A 22148-nucleotide genomic window follows, 5' to 3' on the forward strand; every position below is an offset into this window, starting at 1 on the left:
CAGTTAACAGTTCATAGCCACATAAAATTTTTTTTTTTTTTTTTTACCCCTCCAGGGGGTCTTTTGTGGGCTCTAGTGTTCGTTATATCACAGTAGGCTGACAGGAAACGGGAAAGGAAAGGGGGAAGACATGCGGCAAATGTCGTCGGGTACGGGAGTCGAACCCGCGACTGCCACGTCGAGGACTCAAGGCCTCCAAATACGGGTCGCGCTAACCACTACGCCACCACGGCACGCCCCACATTTAAATATTTAAGACTTCTTCTCCACGTTAAACCAAAAACAAGTTACCAAAAACTCACCGTTCGCATGTAAACTCCGACCGTCGCGGCAAAATCTTCTTGCTTCCCGTCCCCCAGAGCCGACCATTGTAAACCCATCGTTTGTAAAAGCGGCTAATCCAGCAGCCTTTCCACAAACCTTTTCAGAGAAAGTAAACACTCGAGAGTTTGAAGTTCTGCACAAATATCTTCCTGAGCAAAACAAAATCTCCACTTCAGAGGGTTATTGAAGACTCTTGGGGGGTAAATGAGAAAAATGTGAAGTGGCTGTCAGTCCCCGGAAAAGTTTGATTAGCCTGCCACAATGGAGGAGCGTTTATCTGCGCAGGAACTCGCTGTTCAACAAGTACAAACACACCTGTCTGATGAAAAGCCCAGCTCTGGGTATGAATGCTAAAAGAATGACAAGCTACAGGCGGCCAAAACCGCACATGGTGCTACTGGCTCTTCCTTTAAATGGGAACTGGTTTTACTTTCAATTCCACTGTTTTCTCACATGTAACGGTCAAGTGTCTTTCTTGCGATTCGTATTTTTGTTTCTCTTTGGGTGTTGGAATGTTTCTTAGGACCAGAGCCGCAAACGTCGGTGAAATGCCATAAAACAAAGGCTGCCACAGCTGGAGATCTTCTTGGAGGTCGTGACCTTTGTCATTTTGGCTAAGAAACGAAGTGGCAGAGCTGGCCATCGGTCGGTGACACTGATGGATAGAGGCTCTAATTGTGCCGGAGGGAAAGTGTTTTTGAGCGTGGAAGTGTTTCACGTCGTGGTTTATGTGGTAAGGTTTTGTTTTTGGCAGCTTCCTCTCCTGTTTTTCAGTCTGGTGAGGAAAAACTCCAGTTTAAAACCGTTTCCTCCTGACTTCAACTAGTACATTTAGCAAAAAAAAAGAAAAAAAGCAACTACAATTTTCTCAGAATTTTTAAAGTTGTTTTTTTTTCTATTTCTGCTCTAATGACTTGTTCCCAGCTTTCCCACGTCACGTTTTTACTTAAATTCATATTCAATCAGTTTGAATAATTTCTGTTTGTCAGATTAAAAGAACCTTTTCAAAATAACAACCATTAAGGCATTAAGCACTTCTCATCAAGCCCACATTTCTATTTTAAATGTTATATGGAAAATCACAATTGACAGAAACAAAGGCTTTCTAGTATCCATCTGTGTGCAATTAATCTATGTAATGTCTCACTTAGTGATAAAGTTTCTAAAATAAATCGGCTTTTCAAAAATAATCTAATTTCTTTCCCGCATAGAGGATCTTTGGTGAACAGAAGAGTGCTCACTCCGTCTTTTTATGTGAGCAAGCAGTTACATGTCCATTTAGCAAAATCCTGTTAGAAAGCTCTGTTCTGCTGACAAAGCAAAATTTAAGTGTGCCCTTTTTCTTTTGAAGTAGCAATGCCAACTTTATTTATCCTGCAATTTACTGTACAACAATCGGGTTGCACCAAAGGACTGTACAGCAAGAACAAAATAACTGGTAGAAGTTGTTAAAAAGAGGAAAAAAAATAACAGTAGATATGAGTTAAAATAATTAATTAGCTTAAAAAGTAAAAAATAAAACGTGTAAAAAAACAGAACTAGTTTAAAAAATCAAGTCAAAGAATTCTGGCGATTGAGTTAAACTAGCTAATGTCTAGCTGAGTTTATTGAAAACATTTGATCATTTCATAGTCATGTTTCACCAGGTGTATTTGTGAAGCCCTTTCTCCTCTAACGTCCAACATTTCACCGTCATCGTTTACCTCCAGCGAAACCTGAGCTCTCACTTAGCAGGTTAAATGCTCTGTTTCCATTAAGCGCGCACACACACACACACACACCCCCACCCCCGCACACACACACACACACACACACACACACAGTTATTCTGTTTAATGCAAAATCACATCCCTTCCTATGAGAAGTGGCAATATCCGACTTCACAGCTCGAGCACTGAGCTCGTCCTGGTTGACTCTGGGGAAGGACACACTTATTAGAGGGATTGGTTCCAGAGTCACAACGCTGAATGAACTTGTCTCCAGCTTTATTGAGCTAATGTAATATAGCAACTATTATTATCATTAAAACATATCTGGTTTCTTTCAATGTACCAGATTACATATGTTCACAAATCTTCAATATTCTGCTAATGTCAAAAATTCAGCATTTGTGACATTATCATTAAATAAGAAATGAAATTTAAAGTTACACGTGAACAAGCTTCCTCACGCGACGAGTCGTTACAAATCGTGGCGGCGACAGATGTAAACAGTTACATCAATTAGTTCAGTCATGGGGCCAGAACTTATCTGTCAGCCGTCAGAGGAGATAGACGAGGAGACGCTTGTTCAGACGCTGGAGCGACAAGTCATTTATTTTTGGGAACATTTTAGGGATAATGTAGTTGCAGATTTTACCAAAGAGTTACTGATTCAAATGACACTCAACTATTAAAAACTGAGTGGCGCTGTCAAAGAGATAAAAATAAACCATCATACTCCCACTACTTCCTGTCGTCTTCTTTGTTGTTTCCACCAGTAGTAACATCTGCCTGTCGATCAAGCGACTCATATGATGCGAAAAAAGTGTTTATGTTGAAGTTTTGGAAAATGCATCAATTTGGATATGACGAAAAAAACCACCTCATCCTAACCCTCGAATTATTTACCAAAATACAAGAGTTTTTTTTTTTAATTGGTGTTTTCATTAAGCAAATTTATTATTGTAATTTCAATTTGAGTAACTTTATGGTGATCAAAAGCACATCTAATATAAAAGCAACACCTGTGCTTCTACGTCATTGGCGCAATTTTTGTAAACTTCCCAAAAACGCAGCATCAGCCTCATCAACAGATATAAACTACAATACCCACAAGCCCACAGGACGTTACTAATAAGCAGTATGAATGCACTTTAATTGTTTAAGAATGAGCCAGTGAGTGCTAAGAGATACCAGGTCTCCCTATCCAACACACTCTTCAGTGTGGAAGTTGTTACTGAGTGAAGAAAACTCAACTCAGTGATCAGTTACATGTTAACAAAGGAAGACAGAGGAAGAATCAAAGTGTGAGTAGCTATTAAAAGAAAACTGTACCACATAAGAAGGCATGTCAGTTGTTTCTTACAGGCAGATCAACAGAAAGTGTGAATTTGTCTGACCTTTTCCATCCTGAGTGACCTCGTACTTCGTTAGTTTTCATCGTTTCATACTCAATTGTTTCAGTATACAAACAGGACGGCAGTCATACCCCTGATTCCTTTATTGAATCAGGACAGAGAGAGAGAGACTCGGGCAGAAAACAGGAAGGCTAAATTCACATTCAGTCTGTCCTGGAACATTCAGTATTTGGACATGTTGGCCACCTTTTTTAAAACGAGGTGAAGGACTGCGTTCACTTTTCACAAATCTGAAATTCCAAAGACGGTTTAAATTGTAACTCAATAATCATTTTTGCTCTTATTTTTTTTTTCCTAGTAAAACCGTGTTTCACAGGTCTGTTCCTCACAAACACGATGGAACTTTTGATTCTTTTTTGCTTTGTTTTTGATTCTGATTCATCTCCGTCGGCTGGCAGCAGGGTACTAGCAGGAAAAAAACGAGTTATAATATCGACTGAACGAAACAAGGAAGCTGTTCAGTTTTTGTTATATAGTAAGTGTTGATTTTTAGCTAAGCTCTGAAAGCATCTTATTTTTGTCAGACACATTCGAATAAAAAGGGTAAACAGTATTTTCTCTAACTCTCAAGTCATCCTTCAGTTTTTGCCAACATCTCATTCCTCTGGATTCTCCTCTTTCTCTTTTTTTATCCTCCTCACAAACCTGTTCCTTCTCACGTCAGTGTTTCTGATTGGCTCTTTTGTCTTTCTTCCATCAGCTCTGACAAGCGGCAGACATCCAGCCATCAAAAACCTAAACCTAAACAGATCCCGTCATCTCGGGAGCCTCTTCTGTCCTTAAGCCTCTGATTCCTCTCCTCTCTTGTGCTGCCTGCAGGTGAGCGGGATCAACGCGTCGCTGAGCAGGAAGCGCGAGCAGCGCGTCCTGCTCATGGTGGTGATCATGGTGATCTGCTACCTGCTCTGCTGGATGCCGTACGGGATCATGGCGCTGTTGGCCACCTTCGGGCCGCCCGGCCTGGTCACGCCCGAGGCGAGCATCATCCCCTCGGTCCTGGCCAAGACCAGCACCGTCATCAACCCGGTCATCTACGTCTTCATGAATAAACAGGTGAGAGGTAGCAGAGAGCGAGGATTCGAGCTGAGGTCACTGTTTTTTTTTTTTTTGTGTTGTTTTTGATTTTTGGTTTGAAACTCTTACAGCAGATTTCTCAAAAGTTTTGAAGGTGTTTTGATTTAACATCTGCTTCGTGTTTCTGTAAGGAACTGTCTGAAATGTACATACTGAATAATTTACGTTCCCATGTGAGCAAATAAGATAAAAAGCTGGTGTTTTGCTATTTCTTATTTGGTTAAAATAAAATGTGCTGAAAACACAACCTTGAGGAATCCCAGTGCAATAATTTGGAATGTGATGGCGATAAAATCTATATAGGTCCATCATTTATATCTGTATTGGATATTGAAAAAAAAATCTAGATTGGGTATCGTGATGATGTATCCGGTCCGTCGGGACAGATCTAATTAGTCTAATTCTGGGCTGTTCTACTCCTAATTGCACTGACTGAACAGATTAAAGTTGTTTTTACATGTTTGACCGAACTTGTGAAGCTATTGGTACATTTATGTGTGCTGTTCTGGTGCAGTTATCTAATTAATCTGTAATTCATTACATTTGTTGGGGGGGGAAGGAAGGAAAATTTTCAGTCAATTCTCCAGTTTTCCTGTATCGGATCGGTATCGGCAAATACTAAACCTCAGATATTGGTATCGGTATCGGATGTGAAAAACGTGGATCGGTGCATGCCTATTGATCAAACAATAATCTTCCCATTTCCATAAATCCCAGGTCACTTTGAACAAATCTACTTAATACATTTTGCTGTCAACGTATGGACGCCCTTCCTGTCATTCCACCAAATTCATGGTTTGAAATTCCCGTCAGAACATTCTGGCTGTGCGCCGTGTCGTGAAAGGATTCATCATCCAAAGTGTTGACGTTTAAATTCACACTCTGCCTCGCTTCATCTTGTCAGACGTCCTCTTAAAATAGGAAGTTAACTTTCTATTATTCAGCCATATCACAGGGGTTCCCAAACTTTCCCAAAATTAAATGTAAACCCACAGACAATTATGTAAAGACACATCAACTTTCATAATGTTTACTTTTATTAATGTAATTAATACCTATTGTAATAATGCAAACCATTACTTTTGGGAAAAATGAAGTGTGATTATCACTTTGAAATATGAAAAGTACACCATTATTATGAGATAAACAACCGAAATGATGCTATACCTTTTATTATATATATATATATATATATATATATATATATATATATATATATACTGTATATGGATGCAATACCTTGATTACATTAGCTTAAAAAGCTAATGCAGGAAAAAAAAAGTTTCAAGTTTGACGTTTATAATCATGTCGAAGGGCAAAACTACATTTTTTTTTAAAGTTGAATTGAATACACAAATTACTGGGTTCTGGTAAACAAGTCGGTCTCGGCCTGGCTTATTGTTTCATGACCGAGGAGCCGTAGGGTGACGAGATGAAAGCCAAAACAACAGAAAGAGCTGGGAAACGAACTCCAACATCAGATATTTTCTCCGGCGGCACATCTGATCAGAAACCAGCTGTATGCACACACCGAATGGGAAACACAAAGACTTTGAGTAGAAATATTCAATCACAGCCGACCATACAAGCAATGTCACATAATTTTATGCACTTCTTGCTCGTTTTTTTTTTTGTTTGTTTTTTGTTATTTAATTAGATCCAGTGAGCAATGAAAACAAGCCTGTTTTTGTTCCATAATTCTGCCGGATTTCTCTTATCCAGCGGTTTCCTTTTCACCCAGGAAGGGAGTTTGGAGGTCAGAAAACAATGGCCGAGGCAGATCCGAGAATCTCCTTACTGAAAATTAGATTAATCTCTTTTGAGGAGAAGATGTGCTGAATATAAATCGGATTTATTGACCCTCGTTGACTTATTAAGACGAATGCTCCTGCAGCGAAGCCGCAAAGAGAAAGTGGGGAAAAGAAAGAGTTGTGAGCAGGAATTGTTGAAGCAGGACTTCAGTTACTTTTAATTTGGTCTCATTTGTCAGTCTTGTTCTTTCATGAAAATATATTATTATTATTACTGATAATTGTTGATGTGGCACCTTTGTTCTCACAGGACAAATAAATCATTTTTTTTCTGTTCTCCAGGGTCTCTCAGTAATTTCAACTATTCCAGCTGTTTTTCTTAGTGGACTTCAGAACATGTTTTCAATTTCAGGGCTTTTTTAAAAAAAAGAAAATCCTTCACGTGAAGAGCTCTTAACCTACTGTGTAGCTGTAGAAATATTTCCTGAATAGTTGAATACGGTCAGAACCTTGAGAGTTCTGGGAATCTTGTGGGATTAAATACATTTTACGAAATAAATGGTTAGTGTAGCAGTTTTCAAATTTAGATTAACAAGCTAAATTACAACAAGCTGTTTATCGCCTCATGCACAGAGTCCACATGCTGCAGAGGGCTAATGACAACACTCTGGTCTGGTTGGGTAATCTTCAATTTAGTTTTGCTTATTGTTTGATTTTTTTCTTTTCTCCTCTGGATTCTTGTGCTGGATTCTGTTTTGAAGTTGTTTAAGACAGTGGTGTTCAAAGTCGGGTCTCAAGGGTTTGCGTCCTATAAATTTTAGATGTCACCGTAATTGTCTCATTACCAGCCTGGTAGAGAACTGGAGAACATGCTGATTAGGTAATTTAGCCCTTTAAATCAGCTGAGTTGGAACAAGGACGCAACTTAAAGCTGCAGGAGGCTACCTGTGGAAGACCGGAGCTGGACAGCTTTGGTCTGAACACACAAGTGTGTTCAGTCATAGGACAAAATCTAGGCAAAAATACAGTCCAGTCCAGAGTGAGTTGGATCTCCAAAGGTTGCCTACAAAGTATAGATGGGGCACATATAGGTGAGCTCAAAAGGTTACCTACCTCAGCCCTGTCCACGTGGAAATGAACACGGTAAACTTTTGTAAACAAAGAAAAAATGTGCATCTGGTAACACTGATTGACCAGTAGCGCTGTTACACTTCCACTGAACGATGCGCAGAAATCGTAAAACACCGAACAGCGCCATGTTTATGTGTAAGAGTAAGGTGCCTTATCACAGGGTTCATTATTATAGGTGGAGAAAATATTATCACACATTATCTCTCTAGTATTGTACCGACACATCATGGTGACAGGTTTGACACATTTTTATAAAAGTCACTTTCCTCAGCTTTAAAAATGATGCACAACTTGTTGGTCTTTCCCTTGCTATCTAAATAAAATACACAGAAGTTTCTTGTTGTGATGTGATAAAATGTGAAAAGGTTGAATGGGTGTTCACAGCTTCACAGATTGTCTGCTTTTTCTCTCTTTTTTTTTATGGGGCATAAAGAGAATGTCAGCAGAAAAATGCAGACACAGACCGCTGCTGTGTTTATATCCTGCAACATAAATGTGGTTATTGGAGGTATTGTCACACCCTTTCTGTGCAGAGAACTGATCAAAAATCCCAGCAAAAGAGTTTGTAGTTAGTTATTTTAGCCATTTATTTTACACAATTAAATGTAGATTTTCTTATCCCGTCGGAACAGATGACTTGTATAACTCGCTAAGGGACTTCGCACATTTAATTAGAGATTATGTCGTCCCAGATGTCTTAACACCACTTCTGCCAGTGAGGCGAAAAAAAATGTTATGAAGCAAAATTCATCAGCCTTGATGACATAAAACCACAGCAAAAATTCAAACTCAAATGAATCACACTATCCAGCTATTGGCTTCCTGTTCTTTTTAGTTGTTTAATGACTTCTTGAATGATTTTATAATGTGCCTTTTTATCCAAAGTTTACTGCTCACAATTCCTGCTGTGCTTGCTCTCTACGCCTCCTTTTCAAGTCGCACTGTAAAGCAAATCCCTTTGTGCCAACCAATACGTTTAAACACATGATTAAAGATGTTTTCTTCCCCTTCTGAAATATTGTTCATCATGGTGAGAAAACATAATGGGAGATAACTGAGATTGTCCCGCCAGAGCAGACGAATAAAACATTTTCCTCAACGTAATCTTTATTATCGCTTCCAAGTGAAGCTCAAAAAGGTTTAGAAAAATATTCCCCTCAGACCTTGTCAGACAGATTTATACTGTACCAAAAAATAAAATAATGTACAGTTCTCTGTGCTGGAAAAGGAAATCTTATCTCCAAAGCCATTTGAAGTGTAAACTTTCTGCTCAGAGTTATAGTCAAGAGTTTTATTATTGTACAGACGGAAAGTTGGAAAAAGGAAAAAAGACATAGTAATTGTTTCCTTTTTGGGTGACAATGTTAGCTTGTTAGTTGACTTGCTGATTGACCTCAGAGAGACATTGGAGTCCAAACGCCATCGACCTCGAAGCAACGAGCTGGGGGGGAAACCCAGAATGTCCTGTATGTCATTTTCAGTCTTCAATTCCTCCCAGCCCGTTACTATGGAAACTGTGAGTTGAGGCGAGTTGAAGACTAAAAATGCTGTACAGATACAAGTAGCAGCTGGTTTGCGTTTGTCAGCGGCGGTCACGGCGAAGAGGCCTGGGGATGAAGGGTAAGTTTTCTCTGAATCCTGTGTGGTCTCTGTGTCAGCTGTGCTGTTACAAAGGTGTAAGTGTTTTTGTCTGTGTCCTATAACGCCTGTTTTTCCTTCACAGTCTACAAATGTGTTGGCTATATAACAGTGGGGTATAACAGTGACCCACAAGGGGTCTCTAGGAGTGAATTTGATAGAGAAAAAAAGATTTTTCTAGGAAATTACTAGCCTGGCCTTTAGCTTCCTGCGCTATTCCTCTGTATTTAAATCTACCTTCACAACACAGTCTGGGCTTTCTCCCATTTACTTGAACTCCCTTTGGTAGATTTGTATGTATAATTTTATTTATTTTTTTTGCATCGTTTTAGAATTGTAGTCTGCCTGTAGTTTTAGCAATGGCAGCGGAGGAAGGGAATGTAGCCTTTAAGTCCAAATATTAAATCAACATTAACAGTCGCTTCGTTTGGATTAGCATTTCTCTCTTCGCAGTGGAGGGCGGTTGTTTACAGCGAAGGCAATTTCCGGTAAGCTTCCTAGCATCGAACTGGCATATTACATACGTCGTGGCCAAACGTTAGCGTTTGGGTAAAATTTGAAACTTCAACAGAGTGCACACTTCAGGAAGCAATTGTTAATAGCCAAGAGCCCAGACTCTCCGTACGAAGCGAAGCGTGGAACAAGAGGCTGGTTTTTACCAAGCTAACTCTGACCGCAGGGAAAAACGTTAGCTATTGGGTAAAATTTAAAATCTCAACAGAGTCTGATAGCCAAGAGCACAAACACTCTGTACGAAGCGAAGCGTAAATATCATATTCATTGTTCCAGGTAGAGAAAGCCATGCCTTGCTGCATTTTACAATGAAGTTAAGTTTTATATCCTGACTATCAAAGACTCTGACAAAAAATAGCTACTAAAACAATTTAAATCTGTACTGCTTTGAGTTGGGAACCGAAGCCCCTTAGCTTTTTCTTGAATATGTTTATCTGTATTTGTTTTTCTGGAGGCATAACAAATGTTTCACTCTGTCGTTATACAGTGTATCTGAGAATAAAGTTTAAAAAAAAACATCCTCCCCCTCCCATCCCCCCCCCGCCCACGCAACAGACTTCTTGTGGCTTTGATGTGAAGCAGTGATGTCACTCATCCTGTCTGTGACATCACTGGTCACTGTCTCTGTATTCCCAGATTCCACAGAAAAATTCATTTGCGCTTTCAGGTTCGACACGAAGAGACAAGTATCATGGCAGAGAAAGATTATTTTTTGGCAAAAGTAAAGACTACATCAATGGGAGGAAACGTTTTCCTGGTGGAAAGAAAAAACAGTTTTGAGAGGAGCTGCGAGAAATACGAGCGCGAAAACAAGCAGCTCAAAGACATGGTGGCAATGTTGAGGAAAAAAATCGGGTGTCTCCAACATAGCCAGAGCAAGAGCGACGTTAGAAACTGTCAAACAGTGAATGAGATGCTACGATGTCGCAATGAACATTATGAACATAAAATCAGACGACTCAATTCAGATTTGGACGAAGCCAGGAATATGACACAACGATTACAAACTGACTACGACTCCATGGCGAGAATCAATGTGCTCCTGGAACGGACAAACAGAACTATTAAAGAAGACGCACGAGATTCTCTGAGGAAGATGACTGAAAAGATTGAATGGCTGGAAAGGGAAAATGATCAACTTAACAAAGAAATTGTTGTATTGAAAATGAAGCTGGACAGAGCCAAATCCAGGACAGCAAAAAAATCAGAGGATGAGATCTTGTTGTTGGAAGAAATTCCAAAGAGAACAATATTTCAGAGAATCGGGCGCACTTTTCTGGATATGTACGAGTCAGGAACGATAGGGAACTGGTTGTCTTTTAATTTCTAAAGTCTTCTGTGTCCGTTCCAGGAGCACATTGGTTCTCACCATGGCCTGATTCTACCCCGGAAAAGGGTAGAGTGCCTTCTCCGGGTCCGGGGGGGTGTCCTGCCCCAAGTGGAGGAGTTCAAGTATCTCGGGATCTTGTTCACGAATGGGGGAAGAAGCGAGCGGGAGATCGACAGGTGGATTGGCGCAGCGTCTGCCATTAAGCGGGTGCTGTACCAGTCCGTCGTGGTGAAGAGAGAGCTGAGCCAAAAAGCGAAGCTCTCGATTTACCGGTTGATCTACGTTCCCACCCTCATCTATGGTCATGAGCTTTGGGTCATGACCGAAAGAACGAGATCGTGGATACAAGCGGCCGAAATGGGTTTTCTCCATAGGGTGGCTGGGCTCTCCCTTAGAGATAGGGTGAGAAGCTCAGTCATCCGGGAGGGACTCAGAGTAGAGCCGCTGCTGCTTCACGTCGAGAGGAGCCAGTTGAGGTGGCTCGGGCATCTGGTCAGGATGCCTCCTGGATGCCTCCCTGGTGAGGTGGCTCGGGCACGTCCCACCGGGAGGAGACCCCAGGGAAGACCCAGGACACGCTGGAGGGACTATGTCTATATGAGGGGCTATAAACAATGACTATAGCCTGGGAACGCCTTGGGATTCCCCCGGGAGAGCTGGAAGAAGTGGCTGGGGAGAGGGAAGTCTGGGCCTCCCTTCTGAAGCTGCTACCCCCGCGACCCGATCCCGGATAAGCAGAAGAAGATGGATGGATGGATTTGCAGTGAGTAGCTTTGTCCCATGTTTATTAAGATTGCGTCCGCCTCTTCCAAAAAAGGTGAAAGCGCTGCCAATAGATCTAGAGGTTATTGATGAAGGTCACTGAGCTGGCAGAGCAGGTTTTAATCAGCCATTTGCTTATCATGCCCAGCCTGGAGTGTTTTTTGTCTGATGGAATTGGACCACTGAGAAATAACTTCATTTTTAACTTTCCCATAGTGTTCAGAAGAATATTAAAGTCCTTTTTCAGAAGTTTCTGCTTTGCCAGATTGTTGGCTCCAACATGCACAACTAAAGTAACATAAATATTTGGCTGATCAGCGGTTAGAGAGAGAACTTTGCGAGTTAAATCAGATACAGTGTCACCAGGAGAAGAAATCACTCTCATTTTCTTGTGATTGCAAACGTGACTGATTCCATTTACTGCCTCATCTCCAACAATAAGCACTTTTGGGATACCTTTCGTTTAGCTGGTGGTTTACCTGCTTTGTCTTTTGGGGTTTGGGGGGGTGGATGTGTTGGTATTGCCTCATTGTTGATGTTTGAAGGCGAGGTTTCACTCAGAGGCTCAGGCTGGAGTGCAGAAAATCTGTTTTTCAGTGGGATTCCCACAGAATCAGAATGTCTTGAGGCCCGGGCTGGTCGCTCTGTCCTTGGGAGCGCGGTCGGTAGAACCGTTTTGGTTGCAGCTGCTTGTTTGTTTTCTTTTGGTTTAGCAGGTGTTGAAGTTGAAGGTGGGTTTCGGCTCAGAGCCGGCCACGCCGATTCGTCCAGGTGAGGGATTTCTCCCTGTTAGTTGTCTCCACGGATCTGTAGTGTGAGACTTTTGCTTCGGCTTGGCACCCAGAGCGTTCCAGGGTGAGCTGCTTGATGCGAGGCGTACGGCCTCTCCGTTGATTTGAGGAAGAGTTGTCTGATTTCCACAGGTAGCGTTGATCTCAAAGTTCACCTCCAGCTGTTTGATCTTCATTTCTATAGACTGAAGTCGTTGTATAATACTGCTAATGTCCCTTGGGGTTAGCTGGAGGCATTTTGCCCTGGTTCAACTTGGAGATGAAGAAAAGTAAGGTAAAAAAATAAAGGTAAAAGTAAGAAAATCCCCCAGTCCTTAGGTTTGAAGTAATCCAGTTATCATGTCGATAATGTAAATATAACTATAAAAACTGTCACTTTAAAAAGTAACTCACAGGCAAAGTTATCAGTAAAGACGAGAGAGAGCAGGATAAGCTGTTTCTCCTTCAGCTACCACAGCACAATATGTCAAAATTTAATCGATAGAGTGATTTATGACCTTAATAATTAATTGCTTTTAATTTCTGGTGACTGGATGCCTCCCTCTCTCCCCCTCCTTAAAAAAATAATCATTCTTTTGACATCTGTTAATCCCATCTTTGTGACACTTTGTTTTCATAAACTCCTTCTCACCTCTATGATTTTTAAAAAAGAATACAATTAAGTATGAAAAACAATAAGTGTTAACACTTAATCAATAATAATATATAGTATATATTATACCTAGAGAAATGTAAATAGATTTGGAGTGTTGTAATACCTCTAGTTTTAAACAGATTGTCTTCCTGATACACAGCGTGAAGGGGAGAGGGGTGACCCCTGCCCTGCTCAGCACACCATCTGTGTGTCTGTGTCTGTGGGTGTTTCTGTGTGTGTGTGTAGGGGGTGGGGGGCATTTTGACATAAGGGTGACTCTATAGTCTCTATTGTTCACTTATTTATGTTGTTGAAGCCTGATCCTAATGCTGTGAAGCATTATATTTAGTATCTGGGTTAAGGTGTAGATTAAGTTTAGACTGAGGTTAGGAGTAGTTTTGTGTTCTGGTAACGTCAAGGTTTGGGGTTGTCTAATGGTGCGTTCACACCAAACGCGTTACGTCAAAAACGTGCCCAAAGCTTCAAGTTCGACGCGTGTCCACTTTGCTGCGTTCACACCAAACTCGTTTTGAGCGTCGGGCGCGTCTGGTTTACAGTCAAAGTCTATGTGGAGGCTCGACGAAGGCCGTTGGGCGTTTTGAATCGTTTGGAGCGTTTGACGCGTCAAGAGCATCCAATGGAAAACGACTAGAGCTGACGTGCCCTCGACGCGCCTCCACAGTCTTTTAATGCACACCAGACGCACCAAATGCTAGTTGTCAAGCATTTGGCATCAAGCGTCTGCATTCAAAGTGCACAGGCGTCGACCTTGAAGCATCGGAGGCGTTTTTGATGCAAGTAACGTGTTTGGTGTGAACGCACCATTATGGTGCGTTTACCACGAAGCAATAAACCACTTTAAATATACAAGATTACAGTCCTGTTTCCACTAAGTTATTGGTATGATTTTCATATCTGTATTGACACATTTCGAGCTGAAAAACAGGGCTTGCAAATATCAGCAGGCTAATAATTTGCTGTGCCAAAATAAGCATCCCTGCTAACTCAGACACATAGTAAGGCTTTCTGCATAATCACACCTATTATATGAACTACTGGTATGAGTTTCATATCAATAAGATTATATTTGTGGGAAGTAGACAGGCCATGTATATATCGGCAAGCTAATAATTAGCTTTGCCAAAAAATGCATCCCCCTCTTATCTTGAAGAAATAAGGAGTTAAGTGGGATTTCACCTTTTCTACATAATCACACTTGTTCTCTAAACTACTGGTATAAGTTTCATATCAATAGGACAATAGACAGGAGATGCAGATATTGTCAGACTCAGACATTAAAATGAATCTTCTCCTATATTAATAGACTGGACAGTTAAGGGCGATATCAAATGTCCTACATAATGGACCTCTGTTTTCTCATGCTTTAAGTCAGGGGTGTCAAACTCACTTTTTTTAGGGGCCGCATACAGCTTAGTCTGATCTCAAGGGGGCCACACTAGTAAACTCATTGCAAGATTAAATAGAACTAAAACTAAAGTGGACTTGTTGATTTTATATTAAACAAATTTCACTTTTACCAAATATATTGTGAATAACCTCAGAGTTTTTAAGAAAGGTATGGGCAATTTCAACAATACTTTTACTCAGTTAAACGTTTATTTAAGTGCATTATGCATAAGAACTGATCACAGTGATCGCACAATGTTGCAAAAACATTTATTCATTATTAACTTAAAACATTGCCCTGCATGACAGAATACATTAAACAGATACAAATTAAGAAATGATTTAAAATCAATTTTCCACATCTGGGAAGCAATTTGAACAAATTATTTGACTTCACACATTTGAAGTCTTTAGTGGCAGCTGTTTCAAACAGACGTTTGATTAAGTAGATTCCTCACCTTTCTTGTTGATGCACAAAATGTATACATATAGAAAAACTTACATACATAACATGTATATTTTACTCAACAAAACTCTTTGTTGTAAATCTGTTGCTGACTAGCACTAACTTTAACAGAATGAATTCAGCAAATATTCAAAGCTATATTTCTTTAATAGTGCAACATTGTCAGTAACATTCCATAGGATTTAGTTTTACTCAGTTTTTGCCCCTGAAATTTGGCATCTTTTATCCTGGACAAGAACATCAACATCAGGCATCATGTCCTGAGCAGCAGCCAGTTTCAGAATCTCATTAAAGTGCTTATATGTGAGCTTTGAGCGCAGCTTTGTTTTATTTATATTCATTAGTGAGACAATTTGCTCACCAAGGCAGGTAGTCCCAAACATGGACATTTTTGCAGCCAGTGCTGTCAATTTAGGACAGCCTGGTAGGAGACACTTGTAAAATGTGTCCAAGCCAGCTGATGCAAATTTGTCCTTCAATTCCACATCACTCTGAAAATCAATGATTTCAAGTTGCATGTCAATGGGCACATCAGAAGCTCTGACTGTGAGCGGTGAGCGAAAAACTGAGAGTTCTGTCTCGAGTTCGCTGAACACTGAAATGCAGCATCGCTGTATTTCACCGCAGCATCACTGGCGTCAATATCATCAACATCTTTTTGTTTTATTCTATTGTTATTTTTAAGAGCAAATATGCGTTGGGTCTTTGCGTCCTTTTTGGCCAGCAGTAGTTTCCCCACGAAAACTCTATTGCGGAGTTCCAATTTTTGCCAGTGTCTCCTTATTGTTGAGTCGTAAGAACTGAACTCAACCCAGGGAAGATGGCTCGTCGTAGATTGCTAGTTGGTTGGCCTAATGGATGAGGCTCTGATGCAGTATTAAAAATGTTGTTAGCTGTAATACGAAGGTTCCCTGCTGTTTCACGTTTTCTCCATCCGTAGATAATGTAGATAATGACTCTCACTGTGGTTCACCAGAGTCCTAAATCCCTAGCAAAGGCTTTGGAAGCATTTTCAAGCAGATACACATCAGTTTGTTTAGATCCGGGGCGTGATGCGTTACTTTTTAAGATGTTTTAGCCTACTTTATGTTATTTCTTAAATCTAAAGGTCTGGCAGTAATTAGTAATAAAAAATAAAGTTTTTGATTTAACAAAGGGGATTTAAATTCAATTCTATATTGGGATTTGGTTTGTTTTGAAATCCTTTCCCACCTGATAAAGTCCGTCATTCGAAATCTGCGTCATGGAAACCTGTGAGGGAATGTCAATTGAAGTGGCCAAGCTACAAAGCACTGCGTTTGCAACATCTGCTATTTTATAGCACAGCTCATGGTAAAGTAGCTCAAAGTTCTTCAGTAATAGGAAAGTTGCACGAACATAAAAGTTGCACAAACTAACACCTTCGTCTCTGAAATGTCGTCCGCCTTCCATTTACACCCTGCTTTATAAATCACGCAGCTCCATAATTAGACTCGACAGCCGATCTGATGACAAATATTTTTATTGCGTTAACAGCAAAACATCAAATATACACGTCACTGTCCGTTTTAAATAGGCTGTTTGTTTTTACATGGCCTCAGTCTTTCTTTCTCTTCATATTTAAGCCAAACTCTGCATTATTGGTACAGTACACTCACAGCAACAAGACTGGCATCTAATGTAAAACACATGCCCTTAAAATGAATAGAAACCAGTGTTAAACAACTGGAGTTATCTGGAGGCCCTTTGGCATAACAAGAGTAGGCTGTCTGAATTACTTAAATATACAAAAAGAAACAACAGCAACTAAAAACATGCAAGCTGAAGACAATTTAGAACAGAAAGCTGAAGCTTGAAAGACTGTCTTATGGGAATAAGTGAACAATAACTATGTACAAATAAACCACTGGTTTTCCATTATATAAAAGATCAATTCTGTTTCATTAAATATCCTGTAGTTCATCTAAACAGATTTAAAAAAGTAAATTGTAGCTGACTACATCGTCAAGCAGCTTATGGAAGAAAAAAAAATTAAGAGAAATGTAATTTCTTTGTTTTGCCATCAGTAGGCGATATTTACAAGATATTTTCCAGATGACAAAAACTCTGGGAGCGTCTGCTACACAGCGGCAGAGTGAAACGGTATGGAGGAAACAGCGGGCTTTTGCTGTGTCTTTTGAACTTCAGCGGGGCGATGAACTCTGACCTTGTGCTGGGGGGGGGGGGGTGAACAGTATGGTGCTTACTGCTGACGAAGTACAGACGCTCTAGTTTCAAAGATTTATGTTCCACCGCATACTTCAGCGTGAGCAACATCCAGTTTAAAGGCCTTGACGTTGTTGGATTAATAATTGTGAGACTGTAGGCCACTCAGTTTTATAGCTGATCAACCAGCTTTAAAACTGCATGTAAAATTAAATGAATATGAATAGTTGGAGTGGTAGGAAGTTTACTTTGAAGCTGGTTTATGTAACTCATAAAAGTATTTTCACCTTCCTAAAATAATAGCCAACGTCATTTTTTGCCAATAAGTGATTTAAGCAAAAAAAGAAAAAAAAAAAATCAGTTTTGGCAAAAAAAAAAAAAAAAAGACTGTCCATTATTTTTAGGAAGGTGAAAATATTTGGGGGGTTTTTACACATATGTGTTAAAATGATCATTTTGATGCGACTTAGACAGATGAGCTGTGAAAAGCTCAAGTTCCTCCATCTCATGCCGGTTCTGCTATTGCCGTCTGAAGAAACGCACTGCTCCGGTCAAAAACAACCAATCAGAGCCAGGAGGAGCATCTTAGTGCTGTCAATCATGCTTGTGATCGACAGCGACATCCTGGGTTTGAATTCTAGCTTGGAGTCTCTTTCTATGAAGCTTACCTGTTCTCCCTTTGCATCCTTAGATTCGCTCCAGGTTCTGCTTGGTAATAGCTAATTGATGAATGGATGGCTGGAAGCTTTATGCAATAAATAGCCATGATAGGAGTTAAAAATGAAGCCAATTCCACTAGATTCACCTCCTGCTAACAGATGTATTTATTTGAGTCATATAATTTTTTGTTCTTAGAGTACTAGATTATGATTACAATATAGGAAAATAATGAAACATCCCCATTGGATGTGGATTGAGGCATTGCTAGTACAAAACCTCCCAGAGTAAAAGAGGGGATTCACACCAGAAAAGTGACAAATGAAACATCTAACTGAGCCAAATGAGTACACTGCAAAAACACAACATTTTTGCCACGTTTCGTTTGTCTAGTTTCTAGTGCAAATATCTTAGTACATTTGAAATAAGACAAAAACTAATTTAAAAGTAAATTTTCAGCAAGATATAGGAGCTCGTTTTGAGCCAATTATTCTTTAATATTAAGGAAAAGGTAGATTATCTCACATATAACATGGGGAAAATGTCTTATGCGAAGTAATCTGCCAGTATTTATTAAAGTCAATATTAAGAAACGACAGACATGAAACAAGTTCCTGGATCTTGCTGAAAAGTTACTTGTAAGTTGGTTATGTCTTATTCCAAATTTACTAATATATTTGGATGAGAGACATAAAATACTTGATAATATTTTCTGTTTTTGTGGTGCAGCAACTTTGTCATTTAACTTAGAGGTATTGATGCAAATGTTAAGTGAAACTTTCGGGTTAGCATTTATTACCTTAAATGACAATGCGTCTGAGTAAGATTATGAATGTCTGTGGCCTTATTGTTAAACTCAAATAGGAAGAATCAATATGGGAAGGTTTTGCCCTTTCTGGCTGTTTGTTATCATGCTGCCACCCAAACCGCTGACACCCCACTTCCTGCCTGGTGACTGATTTGATTGACTCGTCCACGTACACAGTCTAGGATGAAGAAGACAGCGGTGCCATTATAAACCTGAAAGGATGCTCGTAGACTCAAGCTGGCCCACTGGCACCCCTCAAGCATCTGACCCGCCACCTGCTGGGCTATGGGTACAGGCCGCAGACCCTCTGCTTCACGGCCCCCTTCAGAGTCACTCCGCCTCAGCAGAGTCACTTTGACCAAGTTGCAGGAGTGAATGAGTTTGAAGTCCAACGCCACACTGACTGTGCCACTCTCCCTGAAGACAAAGTCCTTTTTCTGATTCGGAGATCCTTTCCCCAACAGCCCCATTTGCGGCACCTGGGGGCTGGTCTGGTGGAAGAACAGAGGCTTGTTCCGTACTGCTCCAGATGGAAGGCCAGTGTTGGCCACAGAAGCAGTCATAGAGGATGAGATGGCAGCAGGGACCCAAAATAGACTGAGAAGACTGATGCCAGACTCATCGCCAAAGAAGCGTACATTGCACTGAGCTGGAGAGAGGATCTCAAAGCCAATGGCATCCCCGGGACTGACTGTGGCGGCTCCAGACAGAGATATAGATGTGTCTCGGTAGTGAACCCCTGGTTTGAAGACCCGAAACATCTCAGTGGAGGTTCCATTTTTGTTGAGATATGCCACGAGCTGAAAGCCGTCACTCACACAAGCTTGGCCCATAGAGTACAATGCTTGCTGGAACACAAAACGCACAGATCCGTTCTCTGCGAAACGGATCCCTCGACTGTCGTGACTCAGCCCCACTACGTAGGGGTCAGAGGTGGAGGAGATGCGGAAGGCCGGGCGGTAATTTGTGTGGTAATGTGCAGAAACCACGGCCTGTGCTGTCATGGCAACAGCCCCGGTGTCGTGAGAGAGCCAGAGGAGGGAGAGCATGGCTGCAGAGGTGTCGTAAAGCTGCAGACCTTCGCTGCTTTGGTTGCAGTGATGGCTGGCGCTCCGAAGAAACAGGGACATAAGGTGACCCGGGGCGACTTCCGCGACCCCACTGATGCTGACGCCTTGAAGAGACCTTCGTTCCTGGTGCTCCACCCGTATGCCGCTCAGGTCACGGCCGTCGGACCCGTCTGTGTGGTTTACACGTAGGCAGACCTGGATGAAGCTACGGCAGCCGTGACCAAGCGACAGAACTCCGTCGAGCCAGACCAAACCGTGCTGCTTTAGGACCAGCTGCCCATCCTCAGCTGAAACCAGACCCATGTCGTCTCTTCCCTGTATGTGAAGCTGCGCGCTGGGGAAGGCCTGACCCAGGATCTGGCCTTTTGGACCCTTCAGACTTATGTCTCCAGGCCAGGAGAGCGACAAAGCGGGAACATCGGTAACGGAGCCGGAGCAGACAGCGTCTGTGACTAAGGTGCAAGGGGAAACAACCGGTTCCCCATCGCACTCGCTGCAGGCCTGACATTCATCCATCTCAGAGTTGTAGAAGTAGCCATGGCCACACATTCCAGAGTTGGCGTCACGTACCGTCATGCCCTGACACTTGAACCCGCCTGGTGATACGACAGGAAGCAAATTGGACAAGTAGGAATAAAAATCCGTCAATCGGAAAAAGGAGAGAAAATATTGCAATGTCGATAAATAAAAGCATGATTCATCGTACCTGGAGTGTTAATGCACTTCTGTTTATCTCTGCACAAGTCTGATATTTCAAGACATTCATCTCGGTCCTGTAATAACAACAAACTTGTTGGAGCCACTGGTTGCAGTGAGCAGATGATGAATCAAGACTCTGCCTGCTTGTTCCCTTTACTGGAGAAATACAGTTCAACCATTATTTTATGTTTCATTAGCACATAATAGCCGACAATAGCTGTGTTTCCATTGACAGTGCAATTATGGGAATTGGAACTGGAAAATAAATTTGCTAAATGGAGACATGTTAACTTTGAAAAAAACTTAAATTTTTCGAGAGAAGGTTTTTACGGATGAGGTGGCTTTTCAGCAGAATTGAAATGGGTGTGTATTTCACAAATCTCCAATATAAACACTTTTTTGCATCTCACGAGTCATGTGACCTGTGTGACGTTACTACCGGTGGAAAAAACAAAGAAGAAAAAAGCAGTAGGAGGATGACGGTGGGACATGTTTTTAAGATGTTCTATAGAACAAGATGCTGGTTTTTACCAGGCTAGAAAATGACAGACTTAAGAATTTTCTGTTGTTTTCCTTGACTGGTACAGTGGTGGCCACATTTATGGGTGCCGGAGGAAAAGACGAGTATATTTCTTAACTGAGGCCAACATTAAAGGTGGAGTATTATGTAAAATCAACTTTTTTGAGCTTTATGTCATATTATAATGTTATTCACTCCTCAAAAATATAGCTGACCGTTGACTCTTTCATGCATGTCTCACGTGGCAACCTGCTTCCTTCTTGGATACAATAAATACAACTAACAAAGACGTTGGGGTAAAAAAAAATATATAACTCATAGTTTGTTCTGATGTTAATCCCAAAACTATTTATGGAGGCTCTGTAGAAGGCATTAACAAATTAGAATTAACACACTGTTCAGTAGTTTTAGTCCCATGTTTAAAATTTTACACTGTGCTCTTGGTTTGAATGGAGACATTTTCTGTCAGATTTCTGTCAGACATTACAGCTTAAATATTGAACTCCACAACTTGCTACCCAGAGATTCTCATTCATGATAAGTTAAAAGGACGCCGGAGCCTTCAGAAGCTCATCTGCTGTGTCTCTGGGAGATGTTATGATTTATCTTACCAAAGCACATCAGTATTCATGTATTTATTTTCTTAGTCGGGAAAGAAACTTGATTTCTAATCCTATCTTTCTTTCACATTTTCATCAGCTGGAAAGAGGAATCCCTCATACTATTGACTGATCTTAAATCAAAGTGGAGGAACACACAGATGGTCCTTTTTTCACAGTTCGGGCAGGTTTTGGTTTCTGGATTCTCTCATCACAAACCAGTAATGGAAAATTAAAAAGTAAAACTTGAGGACTTTCTTTTTAATTAATTAATTAATTAATTAATTTAAAAAAAAAGCAGGTTTAACTTTAAAAACTAAATTTTTTTGGTTCTCAAAAAAGAAGTGGTGCACTCTCAGACAAAAGAAATGACAAATAACCTTGCTAAGCAGATAAAGTTGGAGAGATCCAATCAATATGCTTGGAAGCATTGAAGCAAATCTTCTGTTCGCATAGCAAAACTTTGAAGATTCTGGTAAATATAAAACTCCAGGATTGTTTCAGTCAGAGAAAATGCCTTATTTCTGGCTATCAGCAGGGCAGTAATGTTTGGAGCCGAGAGTAGAGTCCCAGGAAACCCAAGAGGAAGTCAGATGATTCATTCTTTTCACTCGTTCCAGTGTGCCGGAGCTGTCGGATCTATTAATTTTTCCCGTTGCACTCGGTGGACCG

At 40.8% G+C, this 22148-nt stretch overlaps 2 protein-coding genes across 2 annotated transcripts in view; one reads left to right on the plus strand and one right to left on the minus strand.

Moving 5' to 3' along the window:
• LOC116722138 (vertebrate ancient opsin-like) overlaps window positions 1-22148 on the plus strand; it is a 93321-nt gene that overhangs the window by 61559 nt on the left and 9614 nt on the right. Inside the window, exon 3 of the mRNA XM_032566315.1 lies at window positions 4262-4495. Within this exon, the coding sequence (XP_032422206.1) occupies window positions 4262-4495 (234 nt within the window). The remainder of the gene's footprint in view (window positions 1-4261; window positions 4496-22148) is intronic.
• Window positions 16423-20823, minus strand: LOC116722127 (uncharacterized). Its single transcript, XM_032566292.1, has 2 exons — window positions 20365-20823; window positions 16423-20254 (listed from the first exon to the last, which is right to left on the minus strand). Exon 2 carries the CDS (start codon window positions 20232-20234, stop codon window positions 18690-18692), a length of 1545 nt encoding a protein of 514 aa, XP_032422183.1. The 5' UTR covers window positions 20235-20254; window positions 20365-20823; the 3' UTR covers window positions 16423-18689.

The sequence above is a fragment of the Xiphophorus hellerii genome, chromosome 6 (assembly GCF_003331165.1).
Source record: "Xiphophorus hellerii strain 12219 chromosome 6, Xiphophorus_hellerii-4.1, whole genome shotgun sequence".
Taxonomy (NCBI): domain Eukaryota; kingdom Metazoa; phylum Chordata; class Actinopteri; order Cyprinodontiformes; family Poeciliidae; genus Xiphophorus; species Xiphophorus hellerii.